This window comes from Phragmites australis, chromosome 4 (genome assembly GCF_958298935.1).
Source record: "Phragmites australis chromosome 4, lpPhrAust1.1, whole genome shotgun sequence".
Classification (NCBI taxonomy): domain Eukaryota; kingdom Viridiplantae; phylum Streptophyta; class Magnoliopsida; order Poales; family Poaceae; genus Phragmites; species Phragmites australis.
The window spans coordinates 7523133-7549446 of record NC_084924.1 but is presented as its reverse complement, the minus strand read 5'-3'; the positions used below and the strand labels follow the sequence as shown (position 1 = coordinate 7549446).

Genomic DNA, 26314 nt, shown 5'->3' with positions numbered 1-26314 from the left:
GGCCAGCTCACCGTTGTGGGACACTATCCTCCTTCGCGAGACCTAAGGCCACCATCGTGGGAAGACTCACCATCAGATCGAGGGTAGTCTGCCCTAGATCCGTTGCGTGTGTTTCAGCGATGGAATAACGAGAGAGAGAGAGAGAGAGAGAGAGAGATGTAGGCGAGAGAAAGACCTTGGATCGAACGGTGGCTCGGTCCTCATCGCCATGACTGCAAATGATTTTGAGACTATGAGGAAGGAAGGTGGAGGGAGGGGATGACAAGTGAGGGCTTGGGGTCGAGCCAAGTCATAGCCCATGTGGCAAAGGTGGAGCCAAAACAGCTGCCACATCATAAAAAAAACCGCTTCAAAGGGGCTGGTCGTATAAAGTGCTGGTTTTGATAGTTGGGGTGCCAGATTTAGACTGTGAGAGTTGGGGATGAAAATTAGACAAACTGAAGAGTTCATGAGTCAAAAATGGACTTTTCCCAAAAAAAAAAAATCCATGTCCTCTGTATGGTAGTCCTCCATACCGTTGTCCTCTAATAAGCAAACAAATTTTTTTTTGGGCAAGGCTCACTCAAACATAGTTGACCAATAATCTTCTGTCAAGATGCAACTCAACGAGACAAGGAGCGCAGCAAACAGCAGAGACTGACTGTCACGTAAAACTAGTAGTTTATACAGAACTACAAGAATATCATTTTTAAGTATAACCTCTTGTTGTTGGATTGTTGAAGGTAACACTAACATCAGGTCATGGTGCTGCAGTTCCAGTGGAAAACCAAAAGGTAGGAACATACACAAAGGAAAAGAGCTTCAAATTCCCAACTTACCAATTCAGAGTATGGTAATCTAGGACCATTTTCAGAATAAACAAACCACCAAACAAAACCAGCTATAGTAGCAAGACCAACATAAGCTGCATTAACAGAACAAAAAATAATAACCATACATGAGTCAAAAGCGAAAAGGTAAGTAGCTATCACTAGGAGTCAAATAATAAGTGCATAGAAACAACATACCTCCAATGACCAAATAACGGAAAAAGAGCCATCCACTAACCACAGCTTCATTAACCTGCAACCCAATGGAAAATGAGCATTGTTTAATATCTGGGACGGCAGTTTAGCAATGCAATTAGAGTAAACATGCATTAATACATAGTTTCAACAGAAGTTTAAGAAAGAGCTGCCAGCATGAATAGCTATCAATACTCAGGTATATAATTAATTTTTTAGTTATATATTACCTTACGAGGCTTAACTGTCATGATGTTGCCATCAGGCTTATTGAAACCAATTGCAGTTGCAGGCAACCCATCAGTTACAAGGTTCACCCAGAGTAGCTGTACCTGCAAAGCAATGAAGTAGAGAGGTAAACACAATTTCCATCCAGTTCAAAAATCAGAACCATCCACAAAAAAAAAAAGGAAATGGATGTTTAGAAATGTGTTTGCAAGTGGACAGGTGACTCTGCCCATAGGTCATGGAAAACAAGGAAAACAAACTTCATCACAAGATAAAAGTAGACAAGTGTGCACACAAGGAAACAAACATCGTCACAAGATAAAAGTTTGGTGTACCACATTTACGAATATCATTGTTGCAATAGTTTGTAAACAAAAAGTAATATTTTGATACTCATTTAACTAGAGATTATAGAAATTAAGAGTACACAAGTCTTATCTCAAGGAAACTAGTCGCAATTAAGAGAGGGTTTCCACTCACAGGTATAAGTGTGTCAGGCATCCCAAGCACTGCTGCCACAAAAATACAAACTACCTCCCCAATATTTGATGAGATCATGTACCGGATAAACTGCTTGGTGTTATTATATATGGCTCTTCCCTCCGCAACAGCCTATGAACAAATGGTAATACAGGGTTTGGGTAAAGATCATTGTCTGAAAATAACAACCAATGGTTTTCATTATTTACATGTCATACAATGAGAAAATAATCTTACTGCAACAATTGTAGCGAAGTTGTCATCCGCCAAAACCATGTCTGAAGCACTCTGAGATAGAAAAAACAATACAAGTGTATTAAATCAAAGAAACAACCATCATAACAAATGGAGATTTAAGAAAGGGCAAAATTGGTTACAAGGCACTTCATTTGGTTTGTTGGTTGGCATTTGCTGAGACGCACAGCAAAAGATTATTTAGATGGACACAGCAAATCATGGTCATTTGCTGGTGAAAATGGACATTCTTCACTGCTCAAATGAAATACAAAAATTTCAAGAAAAGCCTCCTTTAGTTGGGTGGAGCAAATGACCAGAAATTTGGTGTGTCCATCAGCTAGCAAAATAACGTCTTGTGGCATTTCAGCAACGCCAATCCAGTGCAACACCCAGGAGCCAGTTTTACAAAAAAAAAAAAAAAAAAAAAAAAAGGGAACGGAAACGCTTACAAAAAAAAAGGAACGGAAACGCAAAAAAAAAAATGAATATACTAACTCCCCTGTTTTACTTCTAAGTGGTACTTCTATTTGCAATTATTGAATTTTTGAGGTCTTCGAGGTGCACCTTTAACCACTACTTTATGCAACTTTTTATTGATGTGTACTAATAAATTTATATTTTTATGAAAGAATTTCAAAAGATGAATCTAATAGTTTTTTTTTCAAAAACGCAGGAGAGCTGCATTTCATTTCATTAAAGGAGAAGATAAACAAAGTACCAAACTGGTGTAGGACACCGACGAACAGGAATGAATCTAATAGTATTATTTTCATATACAATTGTTGAGAGATTTGAACATATTAGTGGTCAAAGTTAAGAAAGTTTGACAACACGGAACCTAGGACTAGAAACAAAAAAGAATGGAGGGAGTAATACCTTTGCAACTGCGGTTCCTGATCCCATTGCTATACCTATATCCGCTTTCTTTAGGGCAGGTGCATCATTGACGCCATCACCAGTCATAGCAACCTTGCATAGGAAATGAACATAGAAATTAGTACATGATTTATTGTGTAAATCGAGTTACTTCATGAATAATATAGGGATCAATTCATTGGCCATTAAAACAACTTTGATTTATCAATTACCATGACAACTAGGTAACAGTGGCTGAACCATGTTAAAAATACCTAGCCATGCAATAATTCAGAGAAACCGTTATAACAGGAGATTTTAAAGGAATAGATCCCACAAAATTTTGTTGTTGTGTATCAGACCCCCATAGATATAATGCTCTGGCTCCATCACTGACGAATAAAGAAGCATGATGGTGCATTTTGATGACAGGTAAGAATCATACATAAGTGTACAAGCTTACCACTTCATTGTGTGTTTGCAAAGCTTCAACAAGCATCTTCTTATGAGAAGGTTCCACTCTGACATCCAGTAAAATTATAAGGTTAACAAAGGCACTAGGGTAGTACAGAACTCAGAATACGGCCATCGCTAGTGACTTCATATTTTGATATGATTTAATCAGCTTAAATATCTTCTCTCATCTTTCACAAAGCTCAACATTAAGCAAAAAAAGGTTATGAGTAACTGCCATATTGCTTTGTTTGATCTGAACCATCCAGATCCAACCTAGTGGGTTGAGATTGCTAGTTCTCGTTTTTCATATTCAGAGGTGGTTCTGACATATTATAGACTTATGGAATTGAAATGAAGAAAATCAGCTTGACTCAGACATGATAAATTCTTGATAAGATCAATCCTTTTCTCACGGCCTGAACAATGGCAAGCAAACTATGATACATAGTACGAGGATTGGCCTCTTATTCCCATTTTTAACCAGAAATTTTTCTCTCACCCCATGAAACCAGAGGTACCTGCACTGAATTCTGATAGCTTCAAAAATTTAAACTCATAGACAAATTCATCAGCAATGAGCTGGGGTGGCCTGGACAGAAGCATTTTGCATCCAGCAAAATAATCCTTTGGCATTTTGCATTGTACTTTTTAAGTTCACGATTCAAGAGAAAATTGACAATGGTGCCATTACCCATTCAAAGGAAAAAAGCTATGTCCTGAATTTCTAGAATATAATGATACTAAATCACCTGGAAAACAGAACCATCCTTTGCAATGCGTTTGTCCTTTCCAAAGGAGGCAATCTTTCAAATTCTGATGCTGTATATGAATGCCCCGCAAAATCATCTAAGTGCTCAAAAGCACCAATTTTCCGACATAGAGATTCTGCTGTAGACTAAAATAGCGCATATTCATTTCCTCACCAATAGCAAAGGTTCTCAAAAAAAATAGGCCAAGATTTCACCAACCTTGTTATCCCCAGTAACAACTATAACACGAATCCCCGCAGACATACAAGAGTGGATAGCATCCCGAACTTCTTCTCTTGGTGGGTCAAGCATTCCAACCTAACGAGTAGCAAAAGAAATGGATTCATCAATAACTACACTATTATCTTAAACAGAAACTGATATCTCATTTCAAAAGGCAAAACACAATAGAGCAAGTGAAAGAATGTAGAAGAGTGTAGCAAAGGAAGAGAGGAAGCAGCAGGAGAGTGAGAAGCCATACCAATCCTATAAATGTGAGGTTGGCCTCATCATCATAGCAAATACTTTGTTGACCAGCTGGCATTAGTTTTAATGCTAATGCTAAACACCTTAGGGTATCTTTTCCTGCAAAACTGGAGTTTTGGGAACATTTATCATATTTATACTAAAGCAGAAGACTATATTACTAAAGCACTCAACATAAAAAAAAAGTTACTATAACACTAAAGTGAACAATTGAACAACATAATCACTAAACAGTATCAAGGGCTCTAGCCACCAGAAATAGTGTCAGAACTATTGTTAAATACACTGATATGAGTTGGATATTCAAATATTCTAGTAACATTCATTAAGAACATGTAAGATGGAGTGCCTGAAGACAGAGTACACATGAAAAAGGCCAACCTTTGAAATCTAGCTTCCAACTCATTACGAATGTCTATAGTCAATGGTACTGAAGAACCATCATCATTGCACAATATATGTGTGCATCTGGCCATTACACTTTCAGGGGCACCTTTTGAAAACATAATCTCCTGTTGTTTTCTACTGCAAAGGACGCTCATCATTTTGCGATCTCGGGAGAACTCTAGAACGGATATCTAAAGAATAAATCAGAAAATAGAGAAAAAAAATGAATATTGAAACTATAAATCTGAAGAAATATAATGTAAAGAAAAGCACTTGTTATATGTATCTGAAGAAAGATTTGCCTCAAAGTGATATCATCAAGGCACTAAGATGAGTATATCAACTTAATGTTTATGCAGATAGGTAATGAAACAGTTGAAACCTTCCAGAATATGGAAGGAACAACTGGTGACCCCGTGGGAACTTTAGAAGCCCTTGCATACAGTATCAAGCAGTTAAATATTCCTGAGCAACTAAATAGTAAGTTTGCCTAACACAAATCAGTTAAACATAACGTGGAAAGACTAAAGCAGTTTGCAAACAGTTATAACGAGAGCAATGTCAATAGCATCACAGTCCAGGAATCCGCAAATTCCATCAGGTGCCTATGCATGTGGGGAACTGAGCTTATTTGGTAGGGAATAGTGAGTGAGGTGCAGAGTGATTAAAGCGGTTAAAATGCTTAATCTATTCATCAAACCAGAAATTTCCAAACAGCATTTGAAAACCTTGCAGTTATTTACTTTATCTATTTACAACAAGAGTCACATTCCAAATTCCTACATATTCAAGACAGGATGAGTTCATAATCAAGGACATTCCCTTAAGAAAATGGGCATGAGGGGGAAACATGCCTAATGCCAATCTTTAAGGGAGTTACAAACACAGAAAGGTTGTAGTACAGAAGAAATATAGCAATCCAAACAAGATGAGGAAAATAACCTTTCTGAACTGATTTTCCCAATAACGGTTGCAGTATGATGCACGCTCATGCTTAGTTAGCATGTTCAGGGCTGAAGGCATTGAATCAAAACCAGGAAGGCCAACCTAGCAGGGTTTAATGCACACAATGAACATTAAATTGAAGTTAATGTTTCCCGTACAAGCAAAATTACATAGATATGTTGATCCATATATAGTAACTGACCTTCTCCACCAGCACACGCAAAGCAACTTCAGTGGACTCTCCAATTTTTTCATAAGATTTTTTATCAGGATTGTATTGTAGAGTGGACTCATTGCAAAGAGCGGAACACATAGCTACATGAAGGAGACATGGGGATTGAGGAGGAAACTCCAGCTGTAACAGATGAAAGTCCCTCAAATTAGTGCATAAGGCCCTAAATCCAAAAGAAACTTGAACAAACACCTGCGTAATAACCTAAGTGGGTCAGAGGTGAGATCGCAGACCTGAGTTTTTCACAGGTTGCCTAAAAGTAACGAGTAGTATACATCCAAAAGGGCTTGTAGTGGAATTAGACCATCGGTGATGGACTGATGGCTTAATACTACTTGTCTTGGTGGGTTGAGGTAGTGTGTAGAGATTGATGAAAAACTTCGTATTAAACTCAGCCTCTAGAAGGGTATGAAATGCACTACCTAATGCGACAAATTCCCCAGTAAAGCTGGACTTTGCTAAGCAATATCCAAGACTAAGACAATCCATGTGACTATGTGAGGGGTGTGATGGGTCCATAGTCACCAGAAATCCGGATCAACTGGGTTGAGGGACGTGGGTCAACACCTAAGAAAATGGGGTACGAAAGGGGTATACCTCTTCGGAACGACAATTCACGACATGGTACGTGATCCCAAGGATTCCGGATTGATGACCCCAGTACGAAGCATCGGGTCAAGGGTCACGACAATTACCTACGAACCAAATCTAAGGAAAAAAAACCCAATGTTAACCATGGACAAGGGCATACTTGAGATTATATTGCTAAATTTTTTTTTTTGCGAGGGGGGGGGGGAGGGGGGTTGTAAAAGGTGTGCCAAGGATGGAAGGACCCTCCCCTGTGGATTTGGATGTGCAGTTTCAGCCCATAATACCCCTCTATGTCCCTTTCCAGGGCTCTCCCCTCCATCTTTTGCTCCATCTCCATCCATCAGCGGTGGCACAGGAAGAGCGGAGGCGGCGGCGCAGGAAGAGCAGAGGAGGCAGCCAAGTGCGGGCGGCGAGCAAGAGAAACCTAGTGAGTACCCATCCTCATCATCTCGCTCGAGATTACATTCGATTCCATTTCTATCTCCTCTTCCCTCTCCCTGTTTTAGATGCCACCAGCCCAATCAACGCCGCCATCGGATCCGGCGTCATCTTCCCGGCAGGATCCGAGCGGCCAGTGGCCAACCTCCCTCCTCCCCTCACTAGCCGGTGACAGATCTAGTGGGATCCGAGCCACTGGTGGTGGAGCTTCGAGCTCTACCCATCCTCCTCACCTTCCTCGTCCGCCGCCCTCTCTACCTCGTCCGCCCAGACACGACCCAACCTCAAATGGGACCTCGACCATGTTCGACTCTGACTCTTGATTTGGGACGACGTCCCAGGGTCGTGGAACGCACCATCGACCCCAACTCCTGTGACTATAGATGGGCCATTTCAGGTGCCAGGTGGTATATTTTAGAAAATGCAGGAAATTTTCTTTTCCCACACTGAAGAAAGCAAAACTTCTTCTGGATAATGCAGGTTTCAGATTTTCGCGCTAAAGGGATCCCAAAATTGATGACACCTGGAGAATACACTATTTACCTGCAATCCACCAGCATCATATATAAAACCATCAGGAGCAAATGTTGTTCCACTAATAGAGTACTCATCAGTCATTGGTCTCTGGTGTACAGACCGCACAACACACACCTGGGATGTAAAAGACACTTTTTAAGTCATGCAGTGAATTCAAGTATATCAACCTAGTGTGACAGACTATTTTTAATTAAAAAAGCATATCGTATTTCAGCTCCACATACTGTATATGCAAGAAGGATAAGTGTAATGGAAACAGCCACAGAAAAGAGAAGTATATCACCTTTGACACAGACATCATGTTTGTTGTGAGAGTACCAGTTTTGTCACTGCAAATGACTGTTGTGCATCCTAATGTCTCTACAGAGGGAAGGGACCTAACAATGGCATTCAAGCGAGCCATTCTCTTGGTACCAAGAGCTAAGCACCTAGAAGCAAAAACAAGCAAATGCTTGATGAGGTTCACTTCGAGGTGGAACAGAGTATAGCGCCACACTTCGACCAAAATTCTGTTTGTCAGGGAACTCACGTTGTTACCACAGCAGGGAGACCTTCTGGAATGGCTGCAACAGCAAGAGCAACAGCTACCTATCAAAAGAAAAGCAACAAAAAGTACATCCTTTTTGAGAAAAACAATATCAGGTGCAAAATACAAATGAGTAAGTACTAGTGATCTGACCATACACCAACAGATAAAGCAGTAAGTTACATAATCAACTAAAATGGTGTCTACAGAGGTGAACTATTAGCAGCTGTTGCTAATTTGTAAACGATGCATAATATGTAATGCACTTAATGACCAGATTTAACTTTGATGGTGTAAACCATGATCTCATCTGGGTCAGTTGACTTGATATGAACTTGAGCAAAAACTGCTAGCATCAATCATATCCAAACAATGTAGTTATCTTTTATAAACAGCAATATACAACATCTTGCAATCGCTAACATATACTGAGGGTTGTCAACTAACTCTAAGCTAAGGCTTGTCATAGAGTTAAAAAGAAAAACAACATCATTATACATGCTACCATAGAACATAATAACAAAAGGAAAGACATAATTTTCGTGAACAAATGACAAGAAAACTCAGTCCATTTGGGAAAAGTGGTAACTGGCTCTAAACGGCTATCTTTCATGAAAGATGAAGATTGTCAACTATAATCAGGTTAGATAATGTAACCAACTACTAGACTGTGCAAATGCGGTCCCAAAAAAAAAACCAGCATGGCCACATTCTGCATTTAGGCTTGATATTTAACACGCACAGTTCTGCTGATAGCATTTCACAGAATATTTTTCCAATCGCTCAACCTAACAAAGAAGATAGTATGTAAGTTGAAATAACATAGGAGCAACAAAATACCTTAAGATAGTGGATGGCACCCCTAACAAAGCCACCATGAGAAGGATCTCGGAAATGTCCAATATTTACAACCCAAACAAGAATACATATCCCTGCTATCACCTGAAAAGAAAAATGTATTATGAAGATTCAAGAAAAAATATTTGAACTTCACAATATGTTGTGCCTGGAACAAAAACAGGAACTCACAGTGAATTAATATTTCATGTATCTTTTGTGGCACTATACTATCGTTGCACCTTCTAGTGATAAATTAACTATTAAGATCCAGGAAAGAAAATTAAAATTAATGTTGCTCAGTTCTTAAATTCTCATCAGTCTCTTGATACATTAACTATTAAGATCCAGGGAAAAAATAAAAATAATGCTTCTCGGTTCTTAAATTTTGCCCGTCTCACGATACATTAAATATTTCCATGATTTCACTTTAGGGGTCAGGCTTATGAGGACCTTTATCAGCGGTTGGGCACAGAGGGAGAAGAAAATGACATCTATAAGACGGCTAAGATCTGTGAAAGTACGACAAGGGACATCAATCAAGTCAAATGTATCGAGGATGGGACCAGTCGACTTCTGGTGAGAGATGATGAGATCAAGACTAGATGACAAGAGTAATTTGACGAATTGTTCAACAAGGAGAACGAGAGCTCTACCATTGAGCTGGACGAATCTTTTGATGATACCAACAGATGATTTGTACGGATGATTCATGAAGCTGAGGTCAAGGAAGCTTTAAAAAGGGTGAAATGAGGCAAGGCAATAAGCCCTGATAGTATCCCCATTGAGTTGTGGAGATGTCTTGGAGACATAGCGATAGCATGACTAACTAAGCTCTTCAACCTAATTTTTGGGTCAAACAAGATGCCTGAAGAATGGAGAAATATATTAGTTCCAATCTTCAAGAATAAGGGAGATATTCAAAGCTATACAAATTACCGTGCAATTAAGTTATGAGCCATACAATAAAGCTATGGGAGAGAGTTATTAAGCATCGCATAAGAAGAAGGGAAAACTGCAAAAAAAAACCCCCAAAAGTCACTTGGATTTTGACTTTCCCCCCCAAAAGTTGTTTTGTTGCAAAAAGCCCCCCAAAAGTTTGACTTTGTTGCAAAAAACCCCCTAAAAATTCAAAAAAATAAAAAAATCATTAAAAAATTCTAAAAAAAACTAGAGACAATTCTAAGACCTTCTGTGAAATTTGTTTTCAAAAATAATATCCTTTGCATCATATTTCATGGAGAGGAAGTTTGGAAAAAAAAGAAAAATATGCAGCTCATTTATTAACTCATGTTATTTTAAATTTGTCATGTCTACCATTATTTTTCCTACACAAATAATTATTTAAGTAAACTAATAAAAGTGGTTTCACTAATTTTGGGGGTGTTATGGATTAGTTATGAATTAATCTATCTGCAACCCATCTACTGAATCCTGCACGTTACAATAACTATTTCAAGATTTCATGTATTTTTACAAGATAGAGGATCATGTAAGAAGACTAAAAAATTTTGTTTCATGATTTTTGGATTAGTAAATAATTAACTATGCATTTAACTCGAATTAATAAATGAGTTGCACGTTTTTCTTTTTTTTCAAACTTACTCTCTATGAAATATGATGCAAAGGATATTATTTTTGAAAACAAATTTCACAAAAGGTCTTATAATTGTCTCTAGTTTTTTTTAGAATTTTTTGTGATTTGTTTTAAAAAAAATTGAATTTTTAGGGGTGTTTTTGCAACAAAATCAAACCTTTGGGGGGTTTTTTGCAACAAAACAACTTTTGGGGGGGAAAGTCAAAATCCAAGTGACTTTTGGGGGGGTTTTTGCATTTATCCCTAAGAAGAATGACGAGCATTACTAAAAATCAATTTGGTTTCATGCCTAGGAGGTCGACCATAGAATCAATTCTCTTGATAAGGCAACTTATGGAGAGATATAGGGAACAAAAAAAGGACTTGCACATGATATTCATTAACTTCAAAAAGGCTTACGACAAATTACCGAGAAATGTCGTGGTGGACCTTGGAGAAACACAAAACCCTAACAAAGTGCATTACCTTCATCAAGGATATGTACAATAACGTTGTGACAAGTGTTCAGACAAATGAAGGTGTCACTGATGACTTTCCTCTTAAAATAGGACGACATCAAGGGTCAGCTTTTAGCCCATATTTATTTGCTTTGATGATGGATGAGGTCACAAGAGACATTCAGGGAGATATCCCTTGGTGTATGCTCTTTGCTGACGATGTGGTGGTAGTTGACGAGAGTAGGATAGAGGTTAATAGGAAATTGGAGTTGTGAAGATATACTTTAGAATCGAAAGGTTTTAGATTTAATAGAACCAAAACCGAGCATATGAAGTGTGATTTCGGTTCGGTGCTACTAGGCATGAAGGAGAAGATGTTAAGTCTCAATGGAGAGGGGGTTCCCAAGGATACATTTCGATATTTGAGATCAATGCTACAAGAAGATGGTGATATCGATGAAGTTGGTAGTCATAGAATCAAAGCTGGATGGATGAAATGGCGCCAAGCTTCTGGCATCCTCTGTGACAAGAGGGTGCCACAAAAGCTGAAAGATAAGTTCTATAGGACGACGATTCAACATGTGATGTTGTATGGTGCCGAATGTTGACCAACTAAAAGGCAACATGTCCAATAATTAAGTGTAGCAGAGATGCATATGTTGCGATGGATTTATGACCATATAAGAAAGAATCAGATCTGAAATAATGATATACGTGATAAGATAAGGGATAGCGTCAATTGAAGAAAAGTTTGTCCAACATCGGTTGAGATGGTTTGGACATATCAAACGGAGGCCTCTAGAGTCACGTATGCATAGCGGGATACTGAGGCGCGCTGGTAGTGTGAAGAGAGTAAGAGGTCGACTAAACCTAATATGGAAGGAGTCTGTAAAGAGAGACTTGAAGAAATAGAATATCCCTAAAGAACTATCTACGGATAGAAGCGCGTGTTAGGTGTTGGGATTACTGTTCACATGCGGTACTGTTCATGCATGGTGTTGTAGTACGAGATTAGATAAGTTAGTAATAGGGTTAGTTGGATTGGTTTGTTAGTTTGAATCAGATTCGGTTAGAGATAAGATTAGAGATCGATTAGTTTAAATCAGATAAAAGTTAGAGATAAGTTAGAATTAGATTTAAATGAGGTATTTGTAGGACTATATAAGACACGTTGTTGCCACCATTTGTATCAAGCAAGAGAAACCAATCTAGTTCCTAGTCCCCTTGTTCTAGGTCTCCCCCAATATCATATCTCCCCAACTTATGATATAATCCCTCCTCTAGCAGCCGATGCCGCCCGGCTATCCTCCCGGAGAATGTATATCCTAACAGTGTGGAAGTTAGCAATCGCTAGAACCATAACTTATACATTAGTCTCCTTGTACAATTATTACTTTTTTTACTATTACTAGTACATTTATTATCATTATTGTTTTCTCGTCATGTTTTCTCGTCATCTTTTTAGTTTGGATCTTATGGGTTTCATCTCTAGCCTACTCTAGGACAAAGACTGGTGGTGGTGGTGGTGGTGGTAAATTTTATAGTACTCCTTGGTTTTTTGGCAGGAAAAAAACTACTCACAACTTGTTAAAAGAACCATGATCACCTTTGCCAAAAATGTACCAAATTCATCAAGCTTTTTCTTCAAAGGCGTCGCTTCCTGTAATTTTGTGAGAATATTAGCTGTAAGCAGAATAATCTGTACAAGCGGGGGACGAGGCCATCATTAATCAAAGTGCCAATAGATATACTAGTTCCAACATAAAAGCAAGAAACATTTAGAATGAAGCGAAATCACATAGCTCAATTTCTCACAAAAGGCATGAGTGACAGGAATTATGAACGTTTAACTACTTACATCCTCTGTTCTCAGCATAGCATCACGTATACTTCCCATTGCAGTATTAGAACCAACCCCAGTAACGACTGCTCTTGCTCTACCAGCTACAACAACAGTGCCCTGGGAAACAACAACAGCGGACAACATACAAGTCTCAGAGGAACACAAGAAATGCTGGACGACTGCAATGATGGCATGATGCAGATATTTTTTTTAAAAAAAGTGCATATTCGAACATCATTTCAGGAATATGAACTACACAAACTCAAGAATCTACTATTGTGGATATGTTAAGTATCTCAACTGCTGCTGTTTCAATATGGTTTCAGAAAACAATCATGAATCATGCAACGACCAAAAAAATTAATCAAATAAATGGGGATGCAGGGAAGGTAATCTGGCTTGCTTGCTTTTATTCACAATATATGGATATTTCTAGAGTTTCCCAATGAAGATGTTAAGAAGAAGAAGATAAACGACAGAACATGCTTCAATGATTCTGAAGAAAGGAGCAAGACATGCAGATGTAAGCAAGATTTTCACAAACAAGAAAAAAGAAATGGGGAAATTATATATGGTGTATCATACAACTTGCATGATTTTATGATGCATAATGAAGTTCTAGTTCCAATGAATCAGTCCAATTAACGTCACCCCATTTTCATCATGGCAGATTGGTTGTTTAATAAAATTGCTTTCCTTTTGTTTCCTAGAAACTTTCTTGCTATTGTACAATGCTTAATTTTAACTAGAAGCCTTTAACAAAAAGGTTTATGCAAAAAAGCATAGAAAATAACAGATTAAACATATCATTACCAGATCATGAGATGCATATGATTTCCATTCAGTCAGGCAAGGAAAGGAATAAGTAGCTTTACTTTGAGGTTTCGGCTGTACCATAAATACAATACCAAATTGAATGCCACTGCCAGTATGGTATACTTACAGAAAAAAGAATGTTTGTCTTGTCCTGGTAGACAACATTCATTGCTGAAGTTGAGTCAAGCTCTTTAGCTACTGAACAGCTTTCCCCTAGTCAAACCATAAGTCCGCAACATAAGCAAAAAAAGTATACTTTGAATAACTGATGTTTGAGCTTATACAGCATACAGATTGCTCTGTGACCACATGCAGTTAGCTCATCAAGGATAAGAATTAAGCAACAACTACTGCCTCACCAGGAGCTCCAGAAGATCAACTAATGACTCTAGGACAAATGGCCAAATTAGCCATTTTTTATTGCCAAACTGGAAATGCTGAAGACAAATCATTCAAAGTGATGAAAATTTAAGTTGTTATAATTATTTCTTTCCCTAACTCTTGCAAAAAATATATATCTTCATACAGAGCAAATGGTTGACTCCAACTGATTTTAGCAACCAAACATGTCATTTAATAATGTTATTTAGAGAAGGACCATTTTAGGACAAACATTCTTGGTGTCCCATTTTTAGCCCTTCAACTTTCTCTGCAGGTCCCATTTTATTCATTGTTTCAAGAACCATGTTGTCATGTTATTTGGGGTCCAAAATTATGTGAATGATTATAGGATCTTTTGGATTAGTCACAAAAGTCAAGGGGCTAAAATGGTTGGTACCTCTAAAGACAAGTGTCCAAATTCCAAGGGTCAAAATGGGATTTTTTTTCCTTTCAAAAACAAGTAACGCTTCTTACATGTAATCGAGCAGTGGACTCAAAAGTAATTTACATCAAGTTGAAACAAAAGCCATATCGAAGCTAGCACAAGTAAGCCAGTGAAATAATGAATACTGCCCCAAGAACGGTCAATGGAACTCTAGCTCTAGAAGATCCATAATAGCTTTTTGAGGTGTCCAGGAGGTTTATCCATGGTTTACAGATATCTTATAGACCAGACATAACTTCCGTACTTCATTGAAAAATCAATCAAACATATTTAAAAGAAATATGAAACATTATAAGCCAGTATTATCTGGGTCCATCAGATATCACCAATAAATAGTGATGTTGTCATAATTACACTTTACACATAACATTTCTAGTGATAGCCAAGGTGAACGAAGAGTATGCGTATGCAAAAATGGAATGGCCTTTTTCTCTTATTCTGTACATAAACGTCGTACTATGATATTAAACTATTAAACTTCAGAATTCATATTAGGATGAATAGGTGGATGGCACAAGAAAAGGAAAAAAGTACCTGTAAGAATTGCTTGGTCAACACGCAATTGGTGGCTTAACATTTCAACCATTCTCATGTCAGCCGGAACTTTGCAACCAACTTATCGACAAGAAAACAAGCACCAACCAAGTAACATCAGGACACTGCTAAAAGACATGGTACTAAAAGGAAATCACCAGATGAGCAATTGACAGTACCTCCTACTTCAACAATATCTCCAGGGACCAGTTCAGTTGCTGGAAGTATAGAAAAGCAGCCTGCAAAATTCAACATTGACAAATGTACAAACCATCTAAACATCTATGACAAAAAAACATATGTTAATATTGGAAAATTGGGCTCCTGGACATCAGAGTTTTGTGATATTTGCTGGTGGAAACTCTTAAAAGTTAGTTTTCATGGTCAACACTGTGCAACTGTTAATTGGCCCCTGAACACCACACCAATCAAAATATGATTTCCAGAGGCCAGAGAGAGCGTAGTGGCAAGTTGACTAGAACGCCCTTAGGTGAGCAAAAGAAATACAAATGAGATGTAACAATCAATTGCAAAAGCTTACCATTGCGCAGCACCGTTGCAATATCAGCTTGATAAGCCCGGAGCTCCTACAGATTTTTCATTAAAACAAGTCATCATGGATGGTAAAAAAACGTTGGCCATTGCACTAGAAATTTGAGTCAAAGAATGCAAGGAAATGCAATTAACAAATTTTAGCATGTGGTGTTTAGATACACCATGCATACAAGCAATCACTTATGCGACAATGAACATTAGAGGATTAATAATTAGAACCAACCTAAGTGCTCCCAATGCTTAAAAAAATAGAACAGAGTAGGATTTTGAAAGACAATATAACCAGGGGGAAATATTTGTGATCAGGCTGACAAATCAATCAAATATTTGTTGGTGTCACACGTGTTTGCAAGACAAGTGTGGTTTGCTGTCCTATAGAAGGTCGGGATGCACTTGGTGACTCCGCAGCCAGGGGTGTCTGTGTTCTCTAGTTGGTGGTGTCGCGCCCTCAAGATGGTTGATAAGAAGCATAGGAAGGGCCTCAACTCTCTCATAATCCTTGTTGCCTGGGAAATCTGGAAACACCGCAATGGTTGTGTCTTCAATGGGGATGCTCCGAATGTAAGTTTGGTACTATGGTGTGCCGCTAGGGCTAAAGACCTCCGGAGTCTGTTATTTGGATAAGTCTAGGTTTCTTTACTTTAGTGTGTTTTGCTTGGGGGGGGGGGGGGGGGGGGTTGCAAGGGTTTTGGTGTTGTACTTGTTTGCTCTTTCTTCTTTAATGAAATGACACACAGCTCTCTTACGCGTTCGAGAAAAAAAAATGGGGGGGGGGGGGGGGAACATCCAGGTGACTAGAAAAGGCAGTAGGTTTTAGAGCATCCCATAGTTCCACCTCTATTTAATATAGCTCTGTTTCTGGGGAAACAAAGATACATGGGAGGCCAAAGATTAAGCCACAGAACAATCTCGTAAAATGTACCCAAAAAGAACCAATCATACAGCAGGAAACCACAACCTCAGAGCTAAAAACACAGCATTAAGGCATTATTTAGAGTAAGATACCTCGAGAGCTTTTTCAGCATTTGTTTCAGTGATCACACCCACAGCTGCATTTGCTGCCAGTATCATAAAGATGACCTACAATGTAGGTCAAAGCACCAAGTCATTCATTACCAGCAAGTCATTTTCAACCAACGGGATATATCCAACAAAACTTATCAACTTACAGATGGTTCTAAAAATGCTGATAATCCAGTTTCACCATTCATTCGAGCCAAAAGGAAGGAGATCACAGCAGCTGCGATCAATATTTTGACGAGTAAATCATCAAACTGCTTCAAAACTAACTTCCAAAAGGGAGTACCTGGGTAAGAAGTTCCATGTCAAAAGATGGATACTGAAGGGTATACGAATTTGCTAGTTCAAGGAGCAAACAGAAAAAGAAGAAGGAATCAAAGATGTAGGCTTTACAAAAATAAGGGTGACCTAAGAAGTCCATAGAAAAGTTAGTCTTAATTAAATCAAGTTCAGAAGACACATATCCCAGAATTGGCAGATGTGCCTTGTGCATACACAGGCATGTGATTAGCAAATAATAAAAGATAACAAAGCAGGAAGGCATTTGTACATGTATGCTACGACGCAACCACCATATTATGAAAGAGATTTATTTTATAAAATAAAAAAACAAAGAAAATAGCGACAGTAACACATTATTTAAAAAAGGATTGTGATATAAAGTGTAAACCGATGGTTATATCTTGTCTGCTACCATTATTTTCCAAATATTTAAATTTTTGCCATAAAATCCTCCTAAAGCAAGATCTTGTTAGTATTGTGAACTTCAGTGCTGCCCCTGAGGCAAAGAAAAGGACAGAGGCCGCAAACCATAGAATATCTAGGCCACAAAACTTTGAACGTCCAAGAAGAATATCTAGTGAACTTCCAAAAAGCTAGCGAAAGCAAGTAATCAGCTAAGGTACATAATTCAATTTGGATGGGAGTTACCAAATGATGCAGACACAGCATGGAACATTTCAAATTATCCATGATAAACAGACATTGGTAGACATTCCTCAAGGCCAGGGTGGACGTATTACTTCTTTGGTTTGTATGGATACAAATTATGTTGTAGATTCGCACTCTGCTCCTCCTAAAAACTTATTTAATTAAGATTTTTCATGTTGCTTTCCAGTGCTGTTTGCAGTGAGGATACATAAACAACAACAAAGCCACCAACGAGTAAAAAAAGAAACTTATTTCATTAAGTAATTCTACAGAATTACAATGTGGGTGGACTACACAACTGCAGAGCAATAAATTAGAGCTAATGCCGTGCTTTCATAGATGATAGAAAATGGTACATATTTGGATTCTTGATAGAGAAGCTCATTAACAGTTTTGTGTTCCAATGGTAATAAAAATACGGGAATACAGAATGAGAGTAAAATTTTCAGGTAGGCTCGAACCCCCTGATGAGTCCTCACAGAAAACAAAATATGGGAATATGGATCTTGATCTTATGGTTAACACTCTTGAAAATGAAACATACAGGTAATATGTAATGTACTGCAAGACATACAAAATAAAAGCGGAACTTGGAGTGATAACTTACTTTCTTCTTGGGGAAGCACTGGACATAATCCATGCATGAAAACAATGAATACAAATCAGATAGGCATCAGAAAATGGTAAGGATCAAATCTGTGAATAATGCAATGCAAAAATAACTATACATAAACACACCACCTACACAAATACTGATGCTTTCTGTGGAGGAATGATCATTACAATTGAAACTTTGAACTGATAAAATAGCAGGGGGCTCCAACTAGATCGAATGCATCGAACCTATAGTTCAGTTAGATCAGCATTACTAACGTGCCCCATGGCATAAAATTTTGACTCATTCCATGGTTTTGTCCTAACGCCCCTTAACAATGACATCCTTATTTGATTCAGATATCAGAGTAGTTAATGCTTGTGAGCTGTGACATTACTTCCCAAATAAATTTTTCTATGACAAACCTATCCAAACATTTGATAAGGTGCGAAATGGTAGAGTGATTTTAGCCCTCACTGAGCAAGGTCCTGGGAAGTAGCTTTTCTTGTCTAGAAATTACCTGAGTTTAGATGACATTAGGCACTAATTACTACAGTACTAACTAGCAATGAGCCACAGAAGCTGCAAAAATCAACGGGGTTATAGCTGATTGGTTTGTGTGAATTACAAAACTCATTGTTTGGATGAACACGGGGAGGATGCATTCCATAAGTCCATTGGTTCATGCAAAGCAGTTTATCCAGAACAAACACGCTTTTGCCTGAAAAAAACTCTCATGTGGTATAACCTTCAAATCACTCTCCCAATTCAGCTCCTAACTCCAATGCATAACATGTTACCTTTTCTATGAGACACGAATTCACCAATATAGTAAAACTATAAACATATCGACACGCATACACTGTGTTAGCGTTCAATATGTCTGATGCTGAAACCAGTCAATCCCTAACAGAAGAAAACGAATAATCTAAACGCGTAGAGAAGCCGAAACGCCTCACCGTTTTTGCCGTAGAGCCTCGCGTGCTGCTCCACCTGCGCACAGATACCAAAACCAAATCAGGCCAACCCCATTACCCCTACCCGAACCGAAATTCACATAGCAATACACTTCAGATCAGTACCTGCGAGTCCGAGAGCCCCTTGGTGCAATCCACCCCGAACGCCTCGAGCACCTGCGAGCGGCGGGGCGATCAGATCCATAGAAGCAGGCGGCGGCGGCGGCGCGAAGGGATCAAATGGACACGCGAGGGGGGAACGGGGTTTAGTCGGGAGGCGCTCGTTACCTCGGCGACGGACTTGGCGTAGGCGTCCTCCATGGGCGGACGGCGCCGGCGCGGCCTCCGGGGACGCCGAGGTGTGAAGAGCTCCGGCAGAGAGAAGGCCGGGGCGAGCTGGGAAGGGGGTGCGGTTAGGGAGAAGTGATCGGGTTTGCGCCGCTCGGCTGCGGTGTTTAGCAACGGTCACGGCCGCGCCGCACCGCACCGGTGTCCGGAGACTGGTGGGGTCTTGCAAATCGGGATACACGCCGCGGTCGCGTTTGCTCTCGATAACCTTTTGGTGCGGCCGCGGGGAAGAACACATGGGGTGGTGAAGTGAGAGGCAAGCGACCCATGCACGATTGGGTTGGCAATTTGGCATCGCTTTCTCTTGCAAGTTTGTCTAACCACTGCTCGCCTTCACAGGGCTTTCACCAAATCTGGATCACTTTGTTTTCAGCTTCAGTTGATAACCTCGAGTAAATGTATAACCTTGTACACAAATTACGGATCAGATGGTTGTTTTGCGTTTCGATGAGCTTGTATTGCAGAAGTTCGTATGAATTTGAATTAAGGTTGTGCTACTTTTTGGACTTCGTGAAGCTAGTTTTCCAAAGTAAAACAGGAAGATGTTAGTAGAAAAATTATAGTAAAAGATATTTATGTATATATTTCTTCTCCGATGTTAGTAGACATATATAACAATAAAAGTAATTTTATTATATGCATAATTTTCATTCTAGATCTTTATTTAACAACAGTAGAGTCAAGAATTAGATCATCACAACTCTTACAAAATACCCATATAAATATAGGACAACAAAGCACACGATTTAGACTATGCCAGCCAGCTACCTGATTGCTTCGAGAGAAACTCCACTACAAATTACCCATATGTATTGATATGAAGTTTTATCTACCATCTCTTATGTCACTTCCCATAAAAATCATATCATCTCATTCTCGTAATGGAACCCTCTCTATATATATCTGTGATTGGTCCTCCGTCTCGTCTCACTTGTATCCTTCAATCCATGATCAGATGCACTTTTAATTATCCATCATCACAAGTGATAATCCTAATAGCAGAGTGATTGAATCTTCCTTGGTGCTCATCCACTCTACTCACCAACAAAGCCACGTACCCTTACAACATATTGCTATGACAATGTGTAAATAGAGTCCCTTGAATACCTTAGATTTTCCTTCCGTGGCCTTCCTATGGTGAGCTTGATGTTTATCATTGTCTTCAGATACTTGCTTTGTTGCCAACATAATGTTACATGTTGCTATCGTCATCTCTCTTACGGTGTTAAAGTAAGTCGTAACATGCATCTCCCTATCTCTTTCAAAGAGTACACAACATATCCATACACTTAACACATATTGCATCTGAACAATGACACAACCACCCACACAGACGTGTGTGCATCTCCAATGTATACAAAAATCTATCATAATCCTGGATCGGATCAAATTCCATGATGAATTTGTCTTACATCTCATCCACCATATGCTGTTGTGGTTAGAGGCTCATCAATCCGTGTTAAAGTTGCAGTTTAGCTATCCATATGGTTGATTGGCTATGTCATTGGCAAATTTTTATAAGTCATCTGTGCTGTTTTGTCATAAAGTTCCTTAACTAAAGTTGCCCAAACCTTAGGCAAATAATTTAGTTGTGCATTATCTTAGCATGACAAAGTATGATTTTACTTTCACGTGCTATATAAACACAAAAGTAGAGGTGCACTCGTTTTCGGATGCATTCTCAACACGTGAGTCCCAAACTTACCTTTCTAAAACTAGAAAAAAATATTTATTTTTGAAGTCTAAAGTCTTGACTAGGCTCGTTTTTTAACCGGATTACGAAAACAATGCCTGTTTGGGTGTTACGGTTTTAGAAAACAACAGTATTTGAAAACCACAGTTTTTAAGATGTATGAAATACTGTAATTTTTGGAAACTATAGTTTTTACAGTTTTGGCAAAAACCATGACATGTTTGGTACTTGCAGTATTTGATATAGTATTTAACTTAGAAATAGCTATGGTGTGAACTAAACATTATTAATTAAATTCAAGCTAAATGATATACACATGAGAAGCACTAGGCTGCATATATATAAACAGAAATTATAGGGAAAAACAATCCTATATATAATAGATGCTAATCACATATAGTACGTCCCTAGCTAAATCACGTAACTTAAGCCTGTGACGAGATATTTGGAGACGTAACAATCAGAGCTAGGGAACGATCATGTGCTCCAGAATGCACTGACATACGCACAATGCAATGCGCACGTACAGGGAGCGATCAGTTGAACTCGGTTTTAGAAAAAGAGGTTGTGAGTGAATTTTCTAAAACTCTAAAAATACCATAGTATTTGAGATACTACGGTTTATAAAACAACAGTTTTTGTTTTCATCTAAACACCTCAAAGTTTTTAATATTATAATATTTTTCAGAAACTATAGTATTGCCACAAAACTCTTAAATTACTTTCCATCCCAACAGGCCCTAACTTGCAGCTTAATGGTCATATTTGAGCTTATTTCAACATCATATGCCATCGAAAGCCATTATGCTTTGGACCAAGGTTTGATGGCTGTATATTAAATTGTTTTGAAAGTTCAAAGTTGTAGAGCGAAAAATTTCACATATTAGAAATAAAAATCGAACCAAGATGAAACTCTGAGTTTGATAAATTGGTCTTTTGCAATAGACACAGAGATGGCAATTCTACCGTGGGTGCGGGGTACCCACGGTAGTGTGTTCGATGGGCGCGTGCGTGGGTTTGATTTTTTACTCACGGGCATAACGAGTCGAACGCGAGTTTTATAATCTACTTGTGGGTATCCGCGGGTATACCCGTTAAGCACTGTTGGTCCAAAACTCTAGTTTTGTTTTTCTTCGATCTAACTCATGAGGACCCCTACTCTTCTTGTTTCCTCAGTCTCTCAGTCTCTCATTCTCTCATTCTCTCCTCCCACACCACCGTTAGCCCGTCACCATAGAGGCCGATGCCACCGTCTCCACCACTGAAGAGGTTATGGCCATCGTCACCGTCTCTGACATCGACCGCACCCTTCCTCGAGCGCCCCTGATCGGCCCCTATCTCCAAGCACCATCCCTGGCCATTGCCATACCTGAGCACCGCCTCCAGGCCATCGTCCCCCAACGCCACCCTCAGACGTCGTCGTACCCGAACCCCGCCTCCAGACCACCGTCATCGAGCGCCGCCCCAGCCCCTGTCACCAAGCACTACCCTTGGTCGTGCCTGCTCCACGCCTATTGTCGTCTGCCCGGTCGAAACCGCCACCCAAGCTCGTCACCCCGGCTCGGCCAGATCCTCCCGCTCGCCGCTAGCTTCCTCCCGCACTAACCCATCGCAGGCCTCTTGCCCTCTGCTGGCTCCGCCCGTCGTCGGCCTCTCGCCCACATGCAGCTGGCTTTGGGCGCCAGATTCACGTTGCCGCTCTCGACTGTCCTCTTTCTCAAGTGTTGCCCTCGTCCCTGAGTATCGCCCTGGCCAGCCTTGTCCCTTAGCGTTGTCCTCGGCCGCCCCAATCACCTTCATACCTGATCGTCATCCCCAGCTCCCCTCTCGCTAGCTACCGATCCTCGTCCCCGTGGGTGACCCACGAGTTTCAAGTACCCGACGAGCACATACATAGATACAATATTATACCTGTTACCTTCATGGCACGAATTAGATAATCCAATTCAAACTACGAGTTAGACATAATTTTATTTTACTCACGCTTGTTACTATATTTAAATAGACTTACTCTGGTGATAAACTAGGACATGCTAGGCTCGCCGTGCGACCAACGAGCCAGCACCACCGGAACCGCAAACCACGGCCCACGTCCGCGGGATTCTCTGTCAGATATTCACGAAACCTCCACAAACCCGGTACACAAACACCGCCCCCACACGGGAACCTGACAAGACGACAACCTATAAGCTCATAGACAGCTTCCGCAGACCGGGTCCACCGGTCCATCCGACTGCACCTCCTCTGCTGATAGAGAGCGCACCCGTGACGCTACACGTCCCCCGAGGCACCCCCACTCCAACCCCACCGCCACCAGCACCGCCCGCTTCGCAGTTCGCACCACTCCAATCACCGCCGGCCCGGCCCGGTCCGGCCCCCAGATCTGGTACGTGCTGGCCCTCGAATTGGCGCGCTCGATCCGGCCTCGTGCTGGAGATATGCCAGAGTCGAGCTCGCATCTGGGAGATTCCACCAAGGCGAGATCGATCCTAGTCGCGAATCGCGGCCACCACGATGCAGGCGCGGGTGGCGTCCATGGAGGACGTGAAGGAGGCGAGGCAGGCGGCGGGGGCGCAGGGGCAGGGCAGGGTGTTCCCGTCGGGGATGCTCAAGGTGTTACTGGGGTTTCTCCTGCTCGGCGTTGGGCTGTCCGCGGTCGGCATGTACATGGCGCGGCACGCGGTGGCGGCGGCCGCGCCCGCGTTCTTCCGGCCGTGCCTGGGGGCCGCCGCTGCGGACGAGGAGCCCGAGGGGCTGGAGCGGTGGACCCGCCCCCCCGCGCGTGTGCGGCACGCAATGACGGACGAGGAGCTGCTCTGGCGCGCGTCGTTTGCCCCGCGGGTGCCCGGGTACCCATTCCAGCGCGTGCCCAAGGTGGCCTTCATGTTCCTCACGCGAGGCCCGCTGCCGCTTGCGCCGCTCTGGGAGCGCTTCTTCAGCGGGCACGAGGGGCGTTACTCCATCTACGTGCACGTGCTACCCTCCTACCGCGCCAACTTCACCTCTGGCTCCGTCTTCTACCAACGCCAAATCCCCAGTAAGGTTAGCTCGCATCCCTCTCTTGCTTTGCTTCACTTAAACAGGTCGTGGTAGCGTGGTAGGTAGCTTTGCCTGCATATTGCTGTTCTAATGGATTGACAGCAAAAACAAGCTCCAATTTAGTGCTAGGATTGTACATCGAGCTGTACTTTACTGTTCCTCAACGATTTGCACGTGATCTGACAAGTTGGTCACTGAATACCTACGTTTCTGTTATTCTGTAGCTTTAATGAATTCCTAAGGAACAGTTATATTGAGAAGAATATTAATATACTGAATGTGGCGGTACTTACTTCAAGGTAGGAGCCTGTGAATGATGCACCTTGGAATCCCCTGTAGAGTTGTAATTTCATCCTTGTGTGTTACCATGCCCGAACACTGCAAACGTTGGATGCTGAGTTGGATAAGAAGTTGATCTAATTCACACAGATGTTTTGACAACTGAAGATACTGATCCATGTCTTTTATGAATCTTTTCCTGATTTTCCATAAGGCTGAATTTTGTGCTGCGAATCTGTAAGTACCATTGCAAGTTACCCTCCATCAACACACGATGTGAAGCTGATTCACAGCACTGCCTCTAATATTGCCAGACCTACTATCAAGAGACAACCATTCCAGTTCGGTATGCATTTACAACTTACAAAAGCTAAGAGTCCAAAAATTGGATTGCTCTTTCTGTTATCTCAATACATCCACTTTGAAGTTGAAACTGATGAAAGTAAGATGGACAAGAACTAATGCTGAAACACTGACTACATTGATTATTTGTTTACCATCGAGAAGGTTGTAGTTTTGGTTTTTCAGATTAAGAAGTGGGAGCACGTACCTTGATTAACTGTGCCTGTGTGAAAACCACTGCCAATAGATGTTTCTTGCGGACCCCACAGTTATAGACTGATTGTTATTCTACTGTGATGGTAGATGATGTAAACCATATGGACCAACATATACAACATAGTTGTGCGTAGTATTGTTTGATCAATTGGATGAGTAATTTATGCTGCTTCTCTCTGGTATTGAGTTACCCTGACATACTTGCTTGATTTGTGTGCTGATCACAGGTCGCAGAATGGGGTCAGATGACCATGTGTGATGCTGAGAGACGTCTACTTGCCAACGCTTTGCTGGATATATCCAACGAATGGTTTGTGCTTGTGTCTGAGTCATGCATTCCTATATTTGATTTCAACACAACATACCGATACTTCCAGAATTCGAGCCAAAACTTCCTCATGGCGTTTGATGATCCTGGACCATATGGACGGGGGCGGTACAACTGGAACATGACCCCTGAGGTTGAGCTCACACAATGGCGCAAAGGCTCGCAATGGTTTGAAGTAGACAGAGAACTTGCCATTGAAATCGTCAAGGACACGATCTACTACCCAAAATTCAAGGAGTTCTGCAGGCCTCATTGTTATGTTGATGAGCACTATTTCCCTACAATGCTCACGATTGAAGCTCCGCACAGCCTGGCTAACAGGAGTGTTACCTGGGTGGATTGGTCAAGAGGCGGTGCGCATCCAGCCACTTTTGGTAGGGGTGATATCACGGAGGAATTCTTGAGGAGAGTTCGGGAAGGACGAACTTGTCTATACAACAACCAGAACTCGACTATGTGCTTCTTGTTTGCTCGGAAATTTTCTCCAAGTGCATTGGAGCCATTGTTAGAGCTAGCGCCCACTGTGCTCGGTTTTGGTTGATGTTTGCTTTAACAGGTGCCGTCAGTAATTTTGATATTAGATCTGTGTAGGATTACATGCGGGGAGATGTGGGCTTATCTTGATGGATGAGAACATACACGGTGCCCGCCCCTCCATTTGATTATTATACAAAAACTTGAATTGCTTTGTACAGTGAACTTGACAATGGTCACAAGAGATTTCCTCTTGGATTATTACCCTGTACTCCCTTCGGTTATAAATACACGTCACTTTTCGGTTATAAATACACGTCACTTTGAAAAAGTATCCGTCAAACTATTAAAACTTTGATTAACCATAGTTTTCAAAATATTTAGTTTGAAAACCTTTAAATCATATTGTAGATTTGTTTTAAAAAATATTTTCATAATCTTGTGCCTTCTAATCTCAAAAATATTTTCGTAACTCTCGCGAGTAAATAATCTTGTAAG

At 40.6% G+C, this 26314-nt stretch overlaps 2 protein-coding genes across 2 annotated transcripts in view; one reads left to right on the top strand and one right to left on the bottom strand.

Moving 5' to 3' along the window:
• LOC133915522 (calcium-transporting ATPase 3, endoplasmic reticulum-type) overlaps window positions 1–19726 on the bottom strand; it is a 32063-nt gene extending 12337 nt beyond the window's left edge. The window contains exons 1-29 of the mRNA XM_062358710.1: window positions 19386–19726; window positions 19224–19274; window positions 19101–19134; window positions 18154–18171; window positions 16766–16902; window positions 16602–16676; window positions 15583–15628; window positions 15221–15280; window positions 15042–15122; window positions 13809–13894; window positions 12881–12982; window positions 12629–12682; window positions 8992–9093; window positions 8155–8213; window positions 7909–8053; window positions 7632–7739; window positions 6030–6182; window positions 5825–5929; window positions 4877–5073; window positions 4491–4602; window positions 4229–4327; window positions 4010–4155; window positions 3268–3325; window positions 2826–2918; window positions 1950–2000; window positions 1713–1844; window positions 1235–1336; window positions 1008–1062; window positions 819–904 (exon numbers count right to left, since the gene is read on the bottom strand). Coding sequence (XP_062214694.1) covers window positions 819–904; window positions 1008–1062; window positions 1235–1336; window positions 1713–1844; window positions 1950–2000; window positions 2826–2918; window positions 3268–3325; window positions 4010–4155; window positions 4229–4327; window positions 4491–4602; window positions 4877–5073; window positions 5825–5929; window positions 6030–6182; window positions 7632–7739; window positions 7909–8053; window positions 8155–8213; window positions 8992–9093; window positions 12629–12682; window positions 12881–12982; window positions 13809–13894; window positions 15042–15122; window positions 15221–15280; window positions 15583–15628; window positions 16602–16676; window positions 16766–16902; window positions 18154–18171; window positions 19101–19134; window positions 19224–19274; window positions 19386–19418 — 2580 coding nt within the window. The 5' untranslated portion in view covers window positions 19419–19726. The remainder of the gene's footprint in view (window positions 1–818; window positions 905–1007; window positions 1063–1234; window positions 1337–1712; window positions 1845–1949; window positions 2001–2825; window positions 2919–3267; window positions 3326–4009; window positions 4156–4228; window positions 4328–4490; window positions 4603–4876; window positions 5074–5824; window positions 5930–6029; window positions 6183–7631; window positions 7740–7908; window positions 8054–8154; window positions 8214–8991; window positions 9094–12628; window positions 12683–12880; window positions 12983–13808; window positions 13895–15041; window positions 15123–15220; window positions 15281–15582; window positions 15629–16601; window positions 16677–16765; window positions 16903–18153; window positions 18172–19100; window positions 19135–19223; window positions 19275–19385) is intronic.
• A 3644-nt stretch (window positions 19727–23370) lies between these two features.
• On the top strand, window positions 23371–26095 carry LOC133915521 (glycosyltransferase BC10-like). The gene is made up of 2 exons (XM_062358709.1): window positions 23371–24180; window positions 25242–26095. Exons 1-2 carry the CDS (start codon window positions 23653–23655, stop codon window positions 25881–25883), a joined length of 1170 nt encoding a protein of 389 aa, XP_062214693.1. The 5' UTR covers window positions 23371–23652; the 3' UTR covers window positions 25884–26095.
• The last annotated feature ends 219 nt before the right edge of the window (window positions 26096–26314 follow it).